Below are 21,793 nucleotides of genomic sequence, written 5' to 3' on the forward strand. Positions count from 1 at the left end.
CTTGGTCTCATCTGTCCATAGAATACTTTTCCAGAACTGAGCTGGCTTCATGAGGTGTTTTTCAGCAAATTTAACTCTGGCCTGTCTATTTTTGGAATTGATGAATGGTTTGCATCTAGATGTGAACCCTTTGTATTTACTTTCATGGAGTCTTCTCTCTACTGTTGACTTAGAGACAGATACACCTACTTCACTGAGAGTGTTCTGGACTTCAGTTGATGTTGTGAATGGGTTCTTCTTCACCAAAAAAAGTATGCGGCGATCATCCACCACTGTTGTCATCCGTGGACGCCCAGGCCTTTTTGAGTTCCCAAGCTCACCAGTCAATTCCATTTTTCTCAGAATGTACCCGACTGTTGATTTTGCTACTCCAAGCATGTCTGCTATCTCTCTGATGGATTTTTTCTTTTTTTTCAGCCTCAGGATGTTCTGCTTCACCTCAATTGAGAGTTCCTTAGACCGCATGTTGTTTGGTCATAGCAACAGCTTCCAAATGCAAAACCACACACCTGTAATCAACCCCAGACCTTTTAACTACTTCATTGATTACAGGTTAACGAGGGAGACGCCTTCAGAGTTAATTGCAGCCCTTAGAGTCCCTTGTCCAATTACTTTTGGTCCCTTGAAAAAGAGGAGGCTATGCATTACAGAGCTATGATTCCTAAACCCTTTCTCCGATTTGGATGTGAAAACTCTCATATTGCAGCTGGGAGTGTGCACTTTCAGCCCATATTATATATATAATTGTATTTCTGAACATGTTTTTGTAAACAGCTAAAATAACAAAACTTGTGTCACTGTCCAAATATTTCTGGCCCTGACTGTATACATCCTAAGTTGTGTGCCCCCGCTAACTGCGGGCTCCGGCAGTGAGCCCCCGGTATTCTCCAGGGCTTACCACTTAGATAGTGCCTGCTTACCACTTAGATGTGAGGAAAAGAGGCAAAGGCCTCAATAGAAACTTGTGCACACCAAAAATATGAAAAAGTAGAAATTTTTATTTTGTCCGGAACATACAAAACACAAGTGAATGAATAAAATCATTTAAAAACAAAGCAGCCATCTGTCTCATAAAGTATACATGATTCTATAATAAATACAATATTGTTGGAAATACTGAGTCCCCAAGAAAAGATATAATTAGATGTAACAAATAGATGTCCAGTAAATTCCAATAACCCCTAGACATGCACAATTACCCTCTATAGCACAGTGGTACCGTGAATATTTGACACACAAAAAAAAAAAATGTATTACTGCATACAAAGTAACCCCTGAAGGGGCGATCTAAGTGTGCGCAGCGGGGATGGCGCAGACATCGCCGGCCCCATGACACAATCACAGGAAGCCAATGGTTGTCGTGGTGGTGCGGGGGCCAGCTGATGACCCCCTGACGCTAGCATCACATATTTCCTGTGTGAACCGACAGAGCGCGGGCTCTCACAGGAACACTGCACAGTCTGATCATCTGTGCATTTCTGCTGATCAGAGCAGCATCACTCTGATCAGCAGAAATGCACAGATGATCAGACTGTGCAGTGATAAAGTCCCTTAGGGGGACTAGTAAAATAAATAAAAAAAAAAGTACAAATTTAAAAAAAAAAAAAAAAATAAATATGAAAAAATAGAAAAAAACTAAAAGTTCAAATCACCCCCCCATTGAAAGTAAAACAGTAAAAAAATAACAAATATGCACATATTTGCTATCACTGTGTTCAGAAATGCCCGATCTATCAAAATATGAAATCAATAAATTCCAAATGCCAAAATTAAGCTTTCTGGTTGTCACAATTTTTTTTAAAAATGCAGTAACAGGCAATCAAAACACAGCATCTGCACAGAAATGGCATAATTACAAACACCAGCTCAAGATGCAAAAAATAAGCTGTCACTGAGCCCCAGTTCCGAAAAAATTAGAATGCTAAGGGTTTCGGAAAATGGCGCCAAAAGCGCCATTTTCGGGGGGGAAAAAACTTCAGAATTTTTTTTTAACCCCTTAGATAAAAGTATAAGCATATGTTTGGTATATACAAACTCGTACCAAACTGAGGCATCATATGAACAGCTTAGTTTTACCATACAGTAAAATAAAGTGAATAAAAGACCCCCAAAATAATCATGCAATTGAATTTATACTGTATGTATCAAGTAGCTGCTGTACACTAAAGGAGGGAGATTAGAGCGCGCATACATGGACCTTCTGTGCATTCACAGACCTCTTCTGGCCAGATCGGCCACTGCTGTTTTTCAATCCTGTATGCAGTGAGTGGCTGCAATGCACAGGAGAGGAGCATGTGAACTCTGCTCCTGCACACACTGACACTGTTATACAGGCATGGAGTCACTCCAGCGTTACTATGAGAAGGGCTGGGGAGTAAGGTCAAGCAGTGCTACAAAGTGATTGCTGTCAATGTTAAGGGTACTTTACACGCTGCGACATTGCTAACAATATATCGTCGGGGTCACGGTGTTTGTGACGCACATCCGGCGCTGTTAGCGACATTGCAGCGTGTGACACGTACAAGCAACCTTCAACGATCCCAAAAGTGGTAAAAATCGGTTTTGGAGAGGTCGTTCTAAAACAAAATATCGTTGTTTGGCCACTAGAGATGTTGTTCCTCGTTTCTGCAAAATCACACATCGCTATCTGTGACACCGCAGGAACGACGAACATCTCCTTACCTGCGTCCACCGGCTATGCGGAAGGAAGGAGGTGGGTGGGATGTTACGTCCTGCTCATCTCCGCCCCTCCTCTTCTGTTGGCCGGCCGCTTAGTGACGCCGCAGTGACGTCGCTATGACGCCGAACGTACCTCCCCCCTTGAGGGAGGGATTGTTCGGCGGTCAGAGCGACGTCGCTGACAAGGTATGTGCGTGTGACGCTGCCATAGCGATAATGTTTGCTACGGCAGCAATCACCACATATCGCACGTACGACGGGGGCGGGTGCATCGCGCTCGACATCGCTAGCAAACGCTAGCGATGTCGCAGCGTGTAAAAGCACCCTTAAGGGGAGGGACAGAGTAATTGTACCTGAGACGGTGGAGAGGTGCACAAAGCCCTTTGCCATGCCAAAGGTGCACCAAAACCCCCAAATTACCTTTGCAATAAAATTGCTTTTTTATAAAACCACATTTACTTAAATCTACAGTATCTGTATGAATTTTATAGGGGCTAAGTCTCCAATATAAAGGTCTAAATAGTTCATTTTCAGTTTTAGGGGTGACAGACTCCCTTTACATACAACAAAATCAGTAATGCAAGAAGTTTTAAACAAAAAAAAAATTACAAATTTTGCTACTCACAGCATAATCTCTTTCTTGTCTTCATTTGCAGACACAGACACCATGGGATAGCCTGCTGCCACTTGGAGCATAACACTGTTAATACATCTTAATAGAAAATTGCCTCCTACCCGGCAGACTATACCTCGCTTTCCAACATCAAGTCTCCTCAGTTTAAAGAGAAGACCGTAGGAGAAGCAAAAAGGAATTACAAGTATAAAGGTAAAAAATACAAATCAAAGCTGAGAGAACAACAATGTAAATGCACACCCGAATGGGCAACCAAAGGTGGGTGCAGTGTCCCCAAATGAAAATTACAAGAAAGAGATTTTGAAGGAAGTACCAAAAATCTTAATTTTTCAGTTGGTATATTTGGGGACAGAAAAACCAAAAGACAGTCCAAAGCGGTCCCTAGGATGGGAATAAATGTTATACTGAGACCTCAAAACTCTTGCTCAAGCTGCCGCCTACAGCATCTTCCTGCCAAGGTTTGTGTCTGTCAAAGCAAAAGGTGCAGAACCTGAAAAACTTTGAAAAAATATGCACTGATTACTAAATAGCTGCCTTACAAAGTTGCAGGTCCAATGGCTATAGACGAAGCACCTAAGAAGTTCCCATTGCCCGAGTAGAGTACACCATAACTTTGAAAGGGGAAACGTTGGTCTTTGCTCTACAGGCCTCACCAACGGCTGTTCTAATCCAGGGGGCAATAGTAGCCTTAGGCTATGTGCCCACGCTGCGGATTTACCGCGGATTTTGCCGCGGATTTGCCGCGGATTTCCCGAAAATCTGCAGCAGCGGCACTTCAAAGCCATTTCAATGGCATTTTGGAAATGCTGTGTCCATGCTGCGGATTTTTCCGCTGCGGATTTGCCGCGAATTTTGATCCGGAAAAATCTGCAGCATGTCAATTGTTTGTTGCAGATTTGGTGCGGATTTTAAGTATAGAATGGGGAAAAAAAAAAATCCGCATCAAAATCCGCGGCAAATCCGCGGGTGCGGATTTGCCGCGAAAGTCGCGGATTTTCATGCAGAAAAATCCGCAGGTACATTCTACCGTGGACACATAGCCTTAGAGGTGGCCATGCCTCTATGAGAGACCTCAAACATGACAAAGAAAGAGTCCAAGCGTCTGAACGGAGTGGTGAGTGATAAATAGTGCCACACTGCTCTGAAAACATCCAATCTGTGTAAAGCTCTCTCAATGGGATGAAAAGGTGCAGGGAAAAATGAGGGAAAGACAAAATGTCCACATTAAGGTGTAAAGCCAAAGCCAGTTAAGGGAGAAAGGATGGAGCTGGCTGCAACTACAGTTTGTCCTGATGCACGATTAGGTAAGGTGCGAGAAAGGAGAGGGCAATCAGAATATTTATTTAAATAATGCACCCTTTTGGAACATGCAAGATGCCTCTTATATTCATAGGGGTCCCATATACACCTTTTATCTATCTCCTATTTGCAACTTTAATTTTAAATACATTTTCTTTTTATTAACTTTATTTATGAACTAAATAAAGCCGAGGCCCATGCAGGGGGTGGCTCATTCTCCTCACCGGTCACGGAGGTGCCCCAAGCAACTAGCAACAAGTGAGAAGGAGGAATGATGCAGGTGGCACAAATGGCTACAGACTGTGCCATCGGAAATCTTGCTGTTCCAGTAAACACATGCATAAAAGGTAACCCAGGGCATGATCCTCTCCGGACGGACTCTGACATTATGAGAGACAGAGACTGGCTGAAAGGTAATTGGCTGGAAGCACCTGCCAGCTGTGCTGATTGACCGGCAAGATGTACAAGGCCAGCTGAGCGATTAGTTGGCTTAAACTACCTTTCGGACACACAGATTGGATGGTGTGACCTACTAAAGCCCGCCGTCCTGATTGGTTACTTGTAGCAACCTCTGACCAAGCTAATTAGATGGCAATACCTACCAAATCAGCCGGCCTGACTAGTTGCTTACAACAACTGCCAGTTGCGCTGATTGGACGGTGGGACTGATTGCCGAGTAACTCATGAAGGAGGATGCCTGTATCAACTTCTGCAAATGCTTAGATTGACAGTAGGGGAACCAAAAAGCCGGAAGCACTCAATTACCAACTAAATGAAACACAAGGAACTACTAGAAGACCAGTAGTGCCGAAAACTAGCCTTGACGCTGGTCAGATGAGTGCAAAAGCCTGCTATACTGAAGGCCAACAGGTCCCCAGTGGAGCTGTCATCTGTTGACAGCCAATCCCCCTTAAGAAGTGAAAAAAGGAGTGAAGGGGACGCACAAATGCTCGGTCCAGACAGTCATCCCAACGGCAACAACTTCAGGAAGGAAAGGGAGGGGTGGGGAGCGATTATTCTTTTGAGAGACGGGGAAGGGTGAGGAAATAGGAAAACCAAGAAGCGTTAGTCCTAAAAAAGCAAAAAACAAGTGAGAAGAGATCCCAAAGGCAGAGAAATACCAAGAGAAGCAAGCACAATGCAAGGTCACAGAAAGGGACAAACTTAACTGCCCTGAAGAATATGAACTCTGTTTTCAAATCAACGCAAACACGCATGCTATGGCGGGCAGGCGAGTTAGGATACAAAAAAGGCTTACGGACTACCAGAGTACCTGATCGCTGACTGCTACAAGGTACATGGTCCAACTATTCCAACATGAGAGGATAAAGGCTGAACAATACAGGCACTACTCTTCGTCGCAGTGCGGGTTGAAACAGTGTGCACAAGTACACCCTGTTGGCCCTCAAGTGAACCATTTGAAACATACAAAAGGGGGAGGAGGTTATTCCAACCTAAAGCTTCAAGGCCTTAGGGACACAGACCCATGTTGCCGTCAAATGACACTACAAGGAAAAGAGAGGAGGCCTGATAGTAGCAGGCTAGGTATAATAGGAACAGCCAATTTTTAGTTAAGATGCTTTAATAGTGCCAGTTTGCAGGTGGGAGCAGACTATACCATGGTTTGTGTCCCACCATGAAGAAACAAAGAAAAGAGGGCTTCAAAGCGAATAACCTCTTTAAGGGCACGTGCCCACGATCAGGACCCGTGGCGGGTCCTGACCTACGGGACTGCGCATCTCATCCACAGAAGACCACAGCTGCCCGTGCCCACGATTACGGTTTTGGTGCGCTGTGGTCTCTCGCTGTGTTCTCCCTGTGGAGAACGCTTGCGACTCCACAGCAAAGAACTGACATGCTTCTGGCTCGTAAAGTCGCACCGCAGGTCAGTTTAAGCTGTGGGCAGTGCACGCATAGTGGACATGGGCTTTCTAGAAATCCCATCCACTGCTTGTACTGTACATATTGCAGTGTTTTGGACGCAGCTAAAATATACTGCGTCCAAAACGCTCTGAGCACTGATCGTGGGCACGCAGCCTAATACTTCTCCCCTAATCTCAGATATGATGTTTTGAAGTTACAGGCTCTAAATCTGGGGCTGCATTACTAAAAAAATATGCCCGATGTAATATATTCAGGGAGACTGGGTGTGGAACTTAATTACCAAATACAAAGTCAATTTTCTACTCTACTTGCATACTAGTAGTTATCTGCCAACATTGCTGTATTTGGGCGAATTCACAAATGTTCCTGACAGAAATATCAGCAGAATCTGTAAGTAATCCAGCCTCAGGTATTGCAGCGGCCACTTGAAGCAGCCATAGGTCTCTACCGAAGGAATTTGAAATGTTGTTCATATTTTATTATACTCTAAGGAACTTTTGTTAGTCTCTATGGCATATTGCCCTTACATACCAACAAAGGGTTGTAGTTTCCACAAGCGCCATATGTTTCTTCATCTCTTAAATAGACTGGAAGAGACATCAGCCTTTCAAGCAATGATATGCTAAGCCCATGTGCCAAAGCGATTTTAGACTTGATCACTGGTCCAAGCTGCATAGGATCTCCTGCGAGAATTATCTGTAACAGGATAGTATATTTGTAAAAACTAAATCTGTTACATAGTAGTACAAAAGTTGTTCTTTGTAAGTCGTAGTACCTGGCCAGTGACTTCCGATACTAAACCCAGAGGTATGAGACACTCCGGTTCAGTGGCTTGTCCAGCTTCATCAACCATTACATGAGTAAAGTGTCCAACTCTGTCATGATTTAAGAGAACAGCATTCAATTATTTTTTTTAGCATTTCCTTGTAAACAGCTAAAACTATACGTAGGCACAAAGATATAATACATAAGCAAATCCTCAGGATCCCCCTAAATATTGATTCCTTCACTGATGTGGAAAGTGTCCCCTGTAGGAAAAATCATCTCAATGCAAAGACTTTCCTGTGAAGTAGTGCTTATGCACAGCAGCCAATAAAAACAATCATATGATAGTATAAAAAATGGGGACGTGACATACGAAAAACAGTCTGTTAGTAGACTGCAAGGCAAATTTTTAGATATCTGCAGATGCCCATCAGGCACTACAGCTAATCTCGCATCACTGATCATAGTTGTACCCTAATGAATAATGGCTAAAAAGTAACTGCAGAAGATAAATAGCCTGTGACCAAGTATGTAGTAATGATGTCATCCAGCATGCGTTTTTTCTTTCCATATGTTGAAAAGTAAAAGGAAGAAAAAAAAAATCTAAATCTTCATTTAACTATTTATGGACTGCTCAAACTATAAATGTCCAGGCGATGGACACTAAAGTCCGCTTTACACGCTGCAATATCGGTACAGATATCGCTACCGTGCATTCCCGCCCCCATCGGTTGTGCGACACAGGCAAATCGCTGCCCGTGTCGCACAACATCACCCAGACCTTTCACACATACTTACCTGCCTAGCGATGTCGCTGTGACTGGCGAACCGCCTCCTTTTTAAGGCGGCGGTTCGTGCAGCATCACAGCGATGTCACAGTAGCGTCACTGAACCGCCACCCAATAGAAGCGGAGGGGCGGAGATGAGCGGGACGTAACATCCCGCCCACCTCCTTCCTTCCGCATTGTGGCCGGGAGGCAGGTAAGGAGAGGTTCCTCGTTCCTGCGGTGTCACACGGAGCGATGTGTGCTGCCGCAGGAACGAGGAACAACTTAGTTACTGCTGCAGTAACGATATTAGAGAATGGACCCCCATGTCACCGATGAGCGATTTTGCACGTTTTTGCGACGATGCAAAATCGCTCATAGGTGTCACACGCAAAGGCATCACTAATGCGGCCGGATGTGCGTCACAAATTCCGTGACCCCAACGACTTCGCATTAGCGATGTCGTAGCGTGTAAAGCCCGCTTTAGTAGTGATTTTCTAAAAGGTCAATGCAGTGTAAGCAGCTTGCAGGAGATCATGCAACAATAGGACTGGAGAGTTGGGTGTCAGGCATCCAGATTGTCCACAGAGAAGCCAGACATGATTTATCCTAATCGTTGGGAATAGGAGTAAACCAACACTTGTATATACAAAATTAGGGAGCAACTGTCAGTGCTTTATCCTCCAGACCCAGCTGTCATGTGATCGCTAGGTATACGGAGGGAACAGTCGCTGCTGGTTCCTAGGAAACTCAGTTAGCTATACTATGCAAGGAGGCTATTCACCGAAATCAGGGCTAATAAAGCTAATGTACCAGCTCTATATACAGGGGAAATCAACATAGAAAATAATTTATGTTACAATGGTCACCCTCCCAAAAGGTCCTTTAAAGATGAAAAAAAGGTGGGGGAATACACCATTATACTAAACTGGTGTCTCTATCTGTGCCTAAAGAAAAAAAAAAAGGCCAATACATAAAAAGAATTTCTATGGAAGGAGTAATGCAAATTTAAAATTTTTAATAGAGGTCCGTTGTGGTCGTAAAAAAAAGGAAGGAATATAACAAGGACACAAATGTTAAGCCCCATGTGCCGCATAAAAAATAAAAAGGTAAAAATTAATTACATATGTGAATGAGAAATAATTTTAGGTTCCGTTAAAAACATATGTAACAAAGCCACAAAATGTGCCTGGTCCCGAATAGGGAAGTCCCGATACTGAACTGGTTAACAATCCTAGAAATAGTTCCATGAATACCATACAAATTGATAATTCTACAAAAGAGCATCAAACACAATTATTCAGTAAGATCTCTTGTGTAAACAGAGGGATCATATTTAGTTGCAGATAGTTTAAGCTACTAGGAGAGTTTTCCACAAATATCACTTATGTCATCCTGGTAGGACATAGGCTAATATCCAGAATAAAACCAGGCATGGCTTCTCTCCAACTTTCTCTAAAAAGTATAGACAGCTGACCAGGCACTGTGCAGAGAACTGAATCTCGAGTTAATGGATATCCAGAAAGCAATAACTGAAATGATCCAACCTTACTATGACACCATCTAGTAGAAGACCTAGAGTCATATAGCGTTGTCCTTCTATCCTTGTGCTAGCTTAAATATCGGCAATTGCTGTAGGAACCAGGCTAGCAGTTAGGCTGGGGGCCACACGGGGATCTACTGCGATCCTCGCATGACACTCGGCCCTCGCTGGCAGCACAGCAGGAGTCGATGCGATCGGACCTCAGCTGCGGGGGGCGGGCCACCTCTTAAGAGGGGCGGGCCGGCTCTGCGGAGGGGCGGGAGGGATTTATCTCCCTCTCTCCTCCGTTGCAGGCTATTGCGATTCTTGCTCTGGACTCGTGGTACACAGTTGTACTGCGAGTGCAGTGTGATTTTTCTCTCGCCCCATAGACTTGAATGGGTGCGATAGAAACAAGACTGGCATTACAATCGCAGCATGCTGCGATTGTTTTCTGGGTCCGATTAGGGCTGAAAAAATAATCGCTAATGGGTGCTGGGACATAGGCTAATATTGGTCCGAGTGGAATGCGATAAAACATTGCATTCCACTTGCTCAGATTTTCATGCCATGTGGCTTAGGCCTTAACGCTCTGCTCCTGCGGCAGATCTTGTATGTGCAGTGACAGTACCCATGAGATTAGCCAGAAGAAAATGTATGCCATGGTGAGGAACTCCACCACAACATACATTTATATCATAGGCCGGGAAGGGGTTCGTTCTAGTTATTTTACCGTAAGACGCACTTTTTTTCCTCCAAATTTGGGAGGAAAGTGTGGGGTGCGTCTTATGGTCTGAAGCTGCGGGGTAGGGAGCTGTGGGGAGTCAGCGCTATGCAGTGGTATCACAGGAGGCAGGGAGGGTCGCTGCTGCAGGAAGCCGGTGGCTGGAGAAACCACGTGTACCCGCTGCTTAAAGTAAGTGAATATTCATTAGCTGCTCCCCGCCCACCTCTCTCTGCAGTCAGCGGGGGTGAGGAGCAGCAAATCAATAGTCAAATGTAAACAGCAGATATGTGGGAGGTCCAGACGCCGGCTTCCTGCAGCGGCTGGGGAGACTTTGTGTCCGCTGTTTAGGAGGCAGGAGCAGGGTGCCGCTGCAGTCATGTCTGGCCCCGGGGGAAGTGCAGATCACTGCAGTGTCCGGGCCAGAGCACCGCATACCATCACAGCACAGCCGCAGTCTCTGTGCTGAGGGCTCAAATTACTTTCAATTTGATCCTTGCTCTGCACTAGAAACAGTCTCCCGTAGCTGACAAGGACCTACAGTGATGTAATGCAGAGGGGTGGGCCAGAGCAGCACAGAACAGCACAGTGCCCCGCCTCTTCATTACATCACTGCAGGTCCTTCAGATATGGGAGACTGTTTGTAATGCCAGGACCAAACTGAAGCATGGTGAGCATCACATATAACTATACACACACACACTATATAACTATACACACACACACACACACCCACACACTATATAACTATATACACACACACACTATATAACTCTATATACACACACACACACACAATATAACTATACACACACAGGGCCGTATTTGCCACTAGCCACCCGTGGTCCCGTGCCTGGGGCGGCACGTTGCGCGGGGCGGCACTTTCTGGCAGCAAAAAAAAAATTTTTTTATATATATATATATATATATATATATATATATATTTTTTTTTTTTTTTTACATCCCCGCCCCCCGCCCCTCCCTCCATTACACAGTTTAGTGAATCCGCTGTGCTCTCGGGGAGGCGGGGGAGGAGAGGCGCACTTCTGTCTATTTACATAGACGGCGGGCCACAGGCATAGTGAACTGATTAACCCCGGAAGTTCCAGCGCCTGCACTTCCGGGGTCAGAGGCGCGTGGGCGCGCCAATCAGCTCACTGCCCCGTGCTGCAGAGTCCAATGCTGCAGACGACACATGCCGCGGAGGAGGACGCGACTGAAGCTGGAGCCAGCCAGAAGAGGATAATCACCAGAGCAGTGCAGCGGGCACTGGAGCAGGTATGCGCTAAGGCAGAGCATAGAATGTATGGGCACCTTACAGGTTAGTTGATGATCATTGCGATGCCTCTTTTTGTCCACTATAATCATGCAAAAAGAGGCTGGGGGGGAGGGGGGAGAGGCTGAGGCTGGGGGGAGGCTGGGAAAAGAGAGAGGCTGGGGGAGACTGGGAAGAAAGAGAGGCTGAGGCTGGGAAGAGAGAGAGGCTGAGGCTGGGGGGAGAGAGGCTGAGGCTGGAGGGAGGCTGGGAAGAGAGAGAGGCTGAGGCTGGGGGGAGAGAGAGGGGCTGAGGCTGGGGGGGAAGCTGGGGGGAGAGAGAGGCTGAGGCTGGGGGGGAAGCTGGGGGGAGAGAGGATGAGGCTGGGGGAGAGAGAGGCTGGGGGGGAGAGAGAGGCTGAGGCTGGGGGGGAAGCTGGGGGGAGAGAGGATGAGGCTGGGGGAGAGAGAGGCTGGGGGGAGAGAGAGGCTGAGGCTGGGGGGGAGAGAGAGGCTGAGGCTGGGGGGGAGGCTGGGGGAGAGAGAGGCTGAGGCTGGGGGGAAGGCTGGGGGGAGAGAGAGGCTGAGGCTGGGGGGGGGGAGGCTGGGGGGAGAGAGAGGCTGAGGCTGGGGGGGAGGCTGGGGGTAGAGAGAGGCTGAGGCTGGGGGGGAGGCTGGGGGAGAAAGAGGCTGAGGCTGGGGGGGAGGCAGGGGGGAGAGAGAGGCTGAGGGGGAGGCTGGGGGAGAGAGGCTGAGGGGGAGGCGGGGGGGAGAGAGGCTGGGGGGAGGCTGAGGCTGGGGGGGAGGCTGGGGGCAGAGAGGCTGAGGCTGGGGGGGAGGCTGGGGGCAGAGAGGCTGAGGCTGGGGGGAGGCTGGGGGGAGAGAGGCTGAGGGGGGGGCTGGGGGGAGAGAGAGGCTGAGGCTGGGGGGCTGGGGGGAGAGAGGCTGAGGCTGGGGGGGCAGAGAGGCTGAGGCTGGGCGGGGAGGCTGGGGGGAGAGAGAGGCTGAGGCGGAGGCTGGTGGGAGAGAAGCTGAGGCGGGGGGGCTGGGGGGAGAGAGAGGCTGAGGCTGGGGGGGGAGGCTGGGGGGAGAGAGAGGCTGAGGCTGGGGGGGAGGCTAGGGGGGAGAGAAGCTGAGGCTGGGGGGAGGCTGGGGGGAGAGAGAGGCTGAGGCTGGGGGGGAGGCTGGATGAGAGAGAGAGAGGCTGAGGCTGGGGGGAGAGAGAGGCTGAGGGGGAAGCTGGGGGGAGAGAGGCTGAGGCTGGGGGAGAGAGAGGCTGAGGCTGGGGGGAGGCTGGGTGAGAGAGGCGCTGAGACTGGGGGGGAGGCTGAGACTGGGGGGGAGGCTGGGGGAGAGAGAGGCTGAGACTGGGGGGGGAGGCTGGGGGAGAGAGAGGCTGGGGCTGGGGGGAGAGAGGCTGACGCTGGGGGGGAGGCAGGGGGGAGAGAGAGGCTGAGACTGGGGGGGAGGCTGGGGGAGAGAGAGGCTGAGACTGGGGGGGGGAGGCTGGGGGAGAGAGAGGCTGGGGCTGGGGGGAGAGAGGCTGACGCTGGGGGGGAGGCAGGGGGGAGAGAGAGGCGGAGGGGGAGGCTGGGGGAGAGAGAGGCTGAGGGGGAGGCTGGGGGGAGAGAGAGGCTGAGGGGGAGGCTGGGGGGAGAGAGAGGCTGAGGGGGGAGGCTGGGGGGGAGAGAGAGGCTGAGGGGGGAGGCTGGGGGGAGAGAGGTTGAGGCTGGGGGGGGAGAGAGAGGCTGAGGCGGAGGCTGGGGGGGAGGCTGGAGTGAGAGAGAGGCTGAGGCTGGGGGGGAGGCTGGGGGGGAGGCGGGGGGAGAGAGGCTGAGGCTGGGGGGGAGAGAGGCTGAGGCTGGGGGGGAGGCTGGGGGCAGAGAGGCTGAGGCTGGGGGGGAGGCTGGGGGCAGAGAGGCTGAGGCTGGGGGGGAGAGAGAGGCTGAGGCTGGGGGGAGAGAGAGGCTGAGGCTGGGGGGGAGGCTGGGGTGAGAGAGAGGCTGAGGCTGGGGGGGAGGCGGGGGGAGAGAGGCTGAGGCTGGGGGGGAGGCTGGGGGCAGAGAGGCTGAGGCTGGGGGGGAGGCTGGGGGCAGAGAGGCTGAGGCTGGGGGGGAGGCTGGGGGGAGAGAGAGGCTGAGGGGGGCTGGGCGGAGAGAGAGGCTGAGGCTGGGGGGGGCTGGGGGGAGAGAGAGGCTGAGGCTGGGGGGGGCTGGGGGGAGAGAGGCTGAGGGGGCAGAGAGAGGCTGAGGCTGGGCGGGGAGGCTGGGGGGAGAGAGAGGCTGAGGCGGAGGCTGGTGGGAGAGAAGCTGAGGCTGGGGGGGGGGCTGGGGGGAGAGAGAGGCTGAGGCTGGGGGGGAGGCTGGGGGGACAGAGAGGCTGAGGCTGGGGGGAGAGAGAGGCTGAGGCTGGGGGGGAGGCTGGGGGAGAGAGAGGCTGAGACTGGGGGGGAGGCTGAGACTGGGGGGGAGGCTGAGACTGGGGGGGGAGGCTGGGGGAGAGAGAGGCTGAGACTGGGGGGGGAGGCTGGGGAAGAGAGAGGCTGAGGCTGGGGGGAGAGAGGCTGACGCTGGGGGGGAGGCAGGGGGGAGAGAGAGGCGGAGGGGGAGGCTGGGGGAGAGAGAGGCTGAGGGGGAGGCTGGGGGGAGAGAGAGGCTGAGGGGGAGGCTGGGGGGAGAGAGAGGCTGAGGGGGAGGCTGGGGGGAGAGAGGCTGAGGCTGGGGGGCAGGCTGGGGGGAGGGAGAGAGGCTGGGGTGAGAGAGAGGCTGAGGCTGGGGGGGAGGCTGGGGGGGAGAAAGAGGCTGAGGCTGGGGGGGGAGGCTGGGGGGAGAGAGGCTGAGGCTGGGGGGGAGGCTGGGGCTGGGGGGGGCGAGAGGCTGAGGCTGGGGGGAGAGAGAGGCGGAGGGGGAGGCTGGGGGAGACAGAGGCTGAGGGGGAGGCTGGGGGGAGAGAGAGGCTGAGGGGGAGGCTGGGGGGAGAGAGAGGCTGAGGGGGAGGCTGGGGGGAGAGAGAGGCTGAGGGGGAGGCTGGGGGGAGAGAGAGGCTGAGGGGGGAGGCTGGGGGGAGAGAGAGGCTGAGGGGGGAGGCTGGGGGGAGAGAGAGGCTGAGGGGGGAGGCTGGGGGGAGAGAGAGGCTGAGGGGGGAGGCTGGGGGGAGAGAGAGGCTGAGGGGGGAGGCTGGGGGGAGAGAGGTTGAGGCTGGGGGGCAGGCTGGGGGGAGAGAGAGGCTGAGGCGGAGGCTGGGGGGAGAGAGAGGCTGAGGCTGGGGGGGAGGCTGGGGTGAGAGAGAGGCTGAGGCTGGGGGGGAGAAAGAGGCTGAGGGGGAGGCGGGGGGAGAGAGGCTGAGGCTGGGGGGGAGAGAGGCTGAGGCTGGGGGGGAGGCTGGGGGCAAAGAGGCTGAGGCTGGGGGGGAGGTTGGGGGCAGAGAGGCTGAGGCTGGGGGGGAGGCTGGGGGGAGAGAGAGGCTGAGGGGGGGCTGGGCGGAGAGAGAGGCTGAGGCTGGGGGGAGAGAGAGGCTGAGGCTGGGGGGGACTGGGGGGAGAGAGGCTGAGGGGGCAGAGAGAGGCTGAGGCTGGGCGGGGAGGCTGGGGGGAGAGAGAGGCTGAGGCGGAGGCTGGTGGGAGAGAAGCTGAGGCTGGGGGGGGGCTGGGGGGAGAGAGAGGCTGAGGCTGGGGGGGGAGGCTGGGGGGACAGAGGCTGAGGCTGGGGGGACAGAGAGGCTGAGGCTGAGGGGGGGGCTGGGGGGAGAGAGAGGCTGAGGCTGGGGGGAGAGAGAGGCTGAGGCTGGGGGAGAAGCTGAGGCTGGGGGAGAGAGAGGCTGAGGCTGGGGGGGGAGGCTGGGGGAGAGAGGCTGAGACTGGGGGGAAGGCTGAGACTGGGGGGGGAGGCTGAGACTGGGGGGGAGGCTGGGGGAGAGAGAGGCTGAGACTGGGGGGGGAGGCTGGGGAAGAGAGGCTGAGGCTGGGGGGGAGAAAGGCTGACGCTGGGGGGGAGGCAGGGGGGAGAGAGAGGCGGAGGGGGAGGCTGGGGGAGAGAGAGGCTGAGGGGGAGGCTGGGGGGAGAGAGAGGCTGAGGGGGAGGCTGGGGGGAGAGAGAGGCTGAGGGGGAGGCTGGGGGAGAGAGAGGCTGAGGCTGGGGGGCAGGCTGGGGGGGGGAGAGAGAGGCTGGGGTGAGAGAGAGGCTGAGGCTGGGGGGGAGAAAGAGGCTGAGGCTGGGGGGGGAGGCTGGGGGGAGAGAGGCTGAGGCTGGGGGGGAGGCTGGGGCTGGGGGGGCGAGAGGCTGAGGCTGGGGGGGAGGCTGGGGGGAGAGGCTGAGGGGGAGAGGCTGAGGCTGGGGGGAGGCTGGAAGGGGAGAGAGGCTGAGGCTGGGGGGAGAGAGGCTGAGGTTGGGGGGGGGGAGGTTGGGGGGAGAGAGAGGCTGAGGCTGGGGGGGGAGGCTGGGTGAGAGAGAGGCTGGGGGGGGGGGCTGGGGGGAGAGAGAGGCTGAGGCTGGGGGGGGGAGGCTGGGGGGAGAGAGAGGCTGAGGCTGGGGGGAGACTGCGAGGAGAGAGGCTGATGCTGGGTGAGGCTTGGAGGAGGTAGGCTGATGCTGAGGGAGGCTGGGAGGAGGGAGGCTGATGCTGGGGGAGGCTGGGAGGAGGGAGGCTGATGGTGGGGGAGGCTGGGGGGAGAGAGAGGCTGAGGCTGGGGGGAGAGAGGCTGATGCTGGGAGGGGGAGGCTTGGAGGAGGGAGGCTGATGCTGAGGCTGGGGGGAGAGAGGCTGATGCTGGGAGGGGGAGGCTTGGAGGAGGGAGGCTGATGCTGAGGGAGGCTGGGAGGAGAGAGGCTGATGCTGGGGGAGGCTCATGCTGGGAGAGGCTGGGAGGAGAGAGGCTGATGCTGGGAGGAGAGAGGCTGATGCTGGGGTCAGAGAGGCTGATGCTGGGGTCAGAGAGGCTGATGCTGGGGTCAAAGAGGCTGATGCTGGGGGAGGCTGAGGGTAGAGAGGCTGATGCTGGGGGAGAGAGAGGCTGATGCTGGGGGAGAGAGAGGCTGATGCTGGGGGAGAGAGAGGCTGATGCTGGGGGAGAGAGGCTGATGCTGGGGGAGAGAGGCTGATGCTGGGGGAGAGAGAGGCTGATGCTGGGGGAGGCTGGGGGGAGAGAGGCTGATGCTGGGGAGGCTGGGGGAGAGAGAGGCTGATGCTGGGGGAGAGAGAGGCTGATGCTGGGGGAGGCTGGGGGAGAGAGAGGCTGATGCTGGGGGAGGTTGGGGGAGAGAGAGGCTGATGCTGGGGGAGGCTGGGAGGAAGGAGGCTGATGCTGGGGGACGCTGGGAGGAGGGAGGCTGATGCTGGGGGAGGCTGGGAGGAGAGAGGCTGATGCTGGGGGAGGCTCATGCTGGGAGGAGAGAGGCTGATGCTGGGAGGAGAGAGGCTGATGCTGGAAGGAGGCTGAGGCTGGGGGAGAGAGAGGCTGATGCTGGGGGAGAGATAGGCTGATGCTGGGAGGAGAGAGGCTGATGCTGGAAGGAGGCTGATGCTGGGGGAGGCTGGGGGAGAGAGAGGCTGATGCTGGGGGAGAGATAGGCTGATGCTGGGGGAGAGAGAGGCTGATGCTGGAGGAGGCTGGGGGGAGAGAGGCTGATGCTGGGGGAGGCTGGGGGGAGAGAGGCTGATGCTGGGGGAGGCTGGGGGAGAGAGAGGCTGATGCTGGGGGAGAGAGGCTGATGCTGGGGGAGAAAGAGGCTGATGCTGGGGGAGGCTGGGGGAGAGAGAGAGGCTGATGCTGTGGGGAGAGAGGCTGATGGGAGGAGAGAGGCTAATGCTGGGGGAGGCTGGGGTCAGAGAGGCTGGTGCTGGGGTCAGAGAGGCTCATGCTGGGGTCAGAGAGGCTGATGCTGGGGTCAGAGAGGCTGATGCTGGGGTCAGAGAGGCTGATGCTGGGGTCAGAGAGGCTGATGCTGGGGTCAGAGAGGCTGGTGCTGGGGTCAGAGGCTGATGCTGGGGTCAGAGAGGCTGATGCTGGGGGAGGCTGGGGGAGAGAGAGGCTGATGCTGGGGGAGAGAGAGGCTGAAGCTGGGGCAGAGAGAGGCTGATGCTGGGGCAGAGAGAGGCTGATGCTGAAGCAGAGAGAGGCTGATGCTGAAGCAGAGAGAGGCTGATGCTGGGGGAGGCTGGGGGAGAGAGAGGCTGATGCTGGGGGAGGCTGGGGGAGAGAGAGGCTGATGCTGGGGGAGGCTGGAGGAGAGAGAGGCTGATGCTGGGGGAGGCTGGAGGAGAGAGAGGCTGATGCTGGGGGAGGCTGGAGGAGAGAGAGAGGCTGATGCTGGGGGAGGCTGGAAGAAAGAGGGGGAGGCTGGAAGAAAGAGAGAGAGGCTGATGCTGGGGGGAGAGGCAGATGCTGGGGGAGAGAGAGGCAGATGCTGGGGGAGAGAGAGGCAGATGCTGGGGGAGAGAGGCAGATGCTGGGGGAGAGAGGCAGATGCTGGGGGAGAGAGGCAGATGCTGGGGGGAGAGAGGCAGATGCTGGGGGGAGAGAGGCTGATGCTGGGGGGGAGAGAGGCTGATGCTGGGGGGGAGAGAGGCTGATGCTGGGGGGGAGAGAGGCTGATGCTGGGGGGGAGAGAGGCTGATGCTGGGGGAGGCTGGGGGAGAGAGAGGCTGATGCTGGGGGAGGCTGGAGGAGAGAGAGAGGCTGATGCTGGGGGAGGCTGGAGGAGAGAGAGAGGCTGATGCTGGGGGAGGCTGGAGGAGAGAGAGAGGCTGATGCTGGGGGAGGCTGGAGGAGAGAGAGAGGCTGATGCTGGGGGGAGAGAGGCAGATGCTGGGGGAGAGAGAGGCAGATGCTGGGGGAGAGAGAGGCAGATGCTGGGGGAGAGAGGCAGATGCTGGGGGAGAGAGAGGCAGATGCTGGGGGAGAGAGAGGCAGATGCGGGTGGAGAGAGAAGAAGATGCTGGGGGGAGAGAGTCAGATGCTGGGGGGAGATAGGCAGATGCTGGGGGGAGAGAGGCAGATGCTGGGGGGAGAGAGGCAGATGCTGGGGGAGGCTGAGGGGGAGAGAGGCTGATGCTGGGGGAGAGGCTGCTGCTGGGGGCGGGGGAAGAGAGGCTGCTGCTGGTAGAGTGGCAGAGAGGGGCCAATGCTAGAGACAGAGGACAAGGGTTGAGGAATAGTGCAATGACAAAATCGATGGGAGGGGAGTGTAAGGACTCAGAATTAGAGGGTGGCAGCATTGGGAGCTCATTATGGAGAAGGGGCAGCATGTGTGGGCTCAGTATGGAGTGGAGCAATGTAGGGGAGTCAATATCAAGAGTGGGGCAGTGTGTGTGTGTGTGTGTGGGGGGGTGTCTCAGCATAAGCACTGGTGTGGTGGTCTTAGTATGATGAGTGGGGCAGCATGGAGGTGTCATGGAAAAGAGGAAGGCAGCATTAGGAGCTCATGGAGAGAGGCAGCATGCATGGGACACTGAGGAGGGGGCAGCATGCATGGGACACTGAGGAGGGGGCAGCATGCATGGGACACTGAGGAGGGGACAGCATGCATGGGACACTGAGGAGGGGACAGCATGCATGGGACACTGTGAGGAGGGGGCAGCATGCATGGGACACTGTGAGGAGGGGGCAGCATGCATGGGACACTGTGAGGAGGGGGCAGCATGCATCGGACACTGTGAGGAGGGGGCAGCATGCATGGGACACTGTGAGGAGGGGGCAGCATGCATGGGACACTGAGGAGGGGACAGCATGCATGGGACACGGAGGAGGGATCAGCATGCATGGGACACTGTGAGGAGGGGGCAGCATGCATGGGACACTGAGGAGGGGGCAGCATGCATCAGACACTGAGGAGGGGGCAGCATGCATCGGACACTGTGAGGAGGGATCAGCATGCATGGGACACTGTGAGGAGGGGGCAGCATGCATGGGACACTGTGAGGAGGGGGAAGCATGCATGGGACACTGTGAGGAGGGATCAGCATGTATGGGACACTGTGAGGAGGGGGCAGCATGCATGGGACACTGTGAGGAGGGGGCAGCATGCATGGGACACTGTGAGGAGGGGGCAGCATGCATCGGACACTGAGGAGGGGGCAGCATGCATCGGATACTGTGAGGAGGGATCAGCATGCATGGGACACTGTGAGGAGGGGGCAGCATGCATGGGACACTGTGAGGAGGGGGAAGCATGCATGGGACACCGTGAGGAGGGATCAGCATGTATGGGACACTGTGAGGAGGGGGAAGCATGCATGGGACACTGTGAGGAGGGATCAGCATGTATGGGACACTGTGAGGAGGGGGCAGCATGCATGGGACACTGTGAGGAGGGGGCAGCATGCATGGGACACTGTGAGGAGGGGGCAGCATGCATGGGACATTGTGAGGAGGGGGCAGCATGCATGGGACACTGTGAGGAGGGGGCAGCATGCATGGGACACTGTGAGGAGGGGGCAGCATGCATGGGACACTGTGAGGAAGGGGCAGCATGCATGGGACACTGTGAGGAGGGAGCAGCATGATGTGAGGTCAATGTGCAGATCATATTTCATAATTGAGGAAGGTGTGGTGGGTATAATTTATAAGGGAGGGCAGTGTGGTGTTTTAGTTTATTAGGGGCAGTGTGACATTCACAGTATATAAGTGTTTTGATGTGCCTTTGGTGATCCCCATTGGGGGGGGTTAGTGCCCTTCATTTCTCATTTATACTTTTGAAAGTGTTTTACAGAGTAGATCTGCCTTAAACAGATGTCGTGTGCGAAAACTCGGTTTTACGTTGTCACTAAGGGGCGCGACCACTTAAAGTGCCTAGGGCAGCATGAAGGCAAAATACAGCCCTGCACACACACACACACACACACACAAACACCAGATTGGAGGATCACACATATAATGATGGGGGACATACATATTCCACGATGGAGGCCATATATACCTGGAAGGTACCCAGAATGGGGGATATGAGGAAAGAATTTGGGGATATTATTACCTCAGTAACACTGTCAACAGTAAAATAACAGTGTGTCATGACCACATTCTTTTACTTTAATTTAATTTTTTTTTCTATTTTTTCCTCCTCTAAAACAAGGGTGCATCTTATAGTCCGTTGCGTCTTATAGTCTGAAAAATACGGTATATATGGTTGTTATTTTTCGGTCAGATGTCCAGGCATACATACAATACTTGAACAAGTATCCTGGATGTCTTCTTACCCATTTATTATCACTGTGGTGTACAGAATGAAATGTTTATTACTCAGAAAATGTTCAGATTTTTGCATTTCTGGCCAATTTCACTTCAGATAGCCCTGTTTTGGACACAGTAACTACAAGATCAGTGTTTTTCTAACCTTAAACCTATTTGATAGAACATTCCGGCACTGCTGCATGTAGAAATAATAATACGGAAACGAGAGGCTTTCTGAATATCTTCTCCAGGTCCACAGTATGGCTTCACTATGTCATTAATTGTCTAAAAACATTAGGGAACAAAAAAATGACAGAAAAGTGACAATTACATATACAGTACCTGTATTCTAGTATATAAAATACAGAATCCTATTGAGTTAAAAGGCCAAGGACACGGTTGACATGGAAAAAAAAAAATAATTCCTTACATTTTCATAGGTGTGAGTAAGGTCCAATGCTGGGAGACGGGAGTGGAAGAAAAAGAAGGGAATTTTGTTACTTACCGTAAATTCCTTTTCTTCTAGCTCTTATTGGGAGACCCAGACGATTGGGGTATAGCTACTGCCCTCTGGAGGCCACACAAAGCACTACATTAAAAGTGCAAGGCCCCTCCCCCTCTGGCTATACCCCCCCGTGGTATCACGGGTTCTCCAGTTTTAGTGCCAAAGCAAGAAGGAGGAAGCCAATAACTGGTTTAAACAAATTAACTCCGAATAACATCGGAGAACTGAAAAACCGTTCAACATGAACAACATGTGTACCCGCAAACAACAAAAAAACATCCCGAAGGACAACAGGGCGGGTGCTGGGTCTCCCAATAAGAGCTAGAAGAAAAGGAATTTACGGTAAGTAACAAAATTCCCTTCTTCTTCAGCGCTCTATTGGGAGACCCAGACGATTGGGACGTCCAAAAGCTGTCCCTGGGTGGGTAAATAAATACCTCATGTTAGAGCTGCAAAACAGCCCTCCCCTATGGGGGTGTCACTGCCGCCTGCAGGACTCTTCTACCTAAGCTGGCATCCGCCGAAGCATAGGTATGCACCTGATAACGCTTGGTGAAAGTGTGCAGACTGGACCAGGTAGCTGCCTGGCACACCTGT

The 21,793-nt window shown here is 53.6% G+C and overlaps 1 protein-coding gene across 1 annotated transcript in view; it reads right to left on the bottom strand.

Annotated features, from left to right (window-relative positions):
* Positions 1-21,793, bottom strand: part of MOV10L1 (Mov10 like RNA helicase 1) — a 371,844-nt gene that overhangs the window by 64,641 nt on the left and 285,410 nt on the right. Inside the window, exons 18-20 of the mRNA XM_075345097.1 lie at positions 20,855-20,976; positions 7,272-7,371; positions 7,028-7,192 (exon numbers count right to left, since the gene is read on the bottom strand). Of these exons, the coding sequence (XP_075201212.1) occupies positions 7,028-7,192; positions 7,272-7,371; positions 20,855-20,976 (387 nt within the window). The remainder of the gene's footprint in view (positions 1-7,027; positions 7,193-7,271; positions 7,372-20,854; positions 20,977-21,793) is intronic.

This window comes from Anomaloglossus baeobatrachus, chromosome 4 (genome assembly GCF_048569485.1).
Source record: "Anomaloglossus baeobatrachus isolate aAnoBae1 chromosome 4, aAnoBae1.hap1, whole genome shotgun sequence".
NCBI classification, from domain to species: Eukaryota; Metazoa; Chordata; class Amphibia; order Anura; family Aromobatidae; genus Anomaloglossus; species Anomaloglossus baeobatrachus.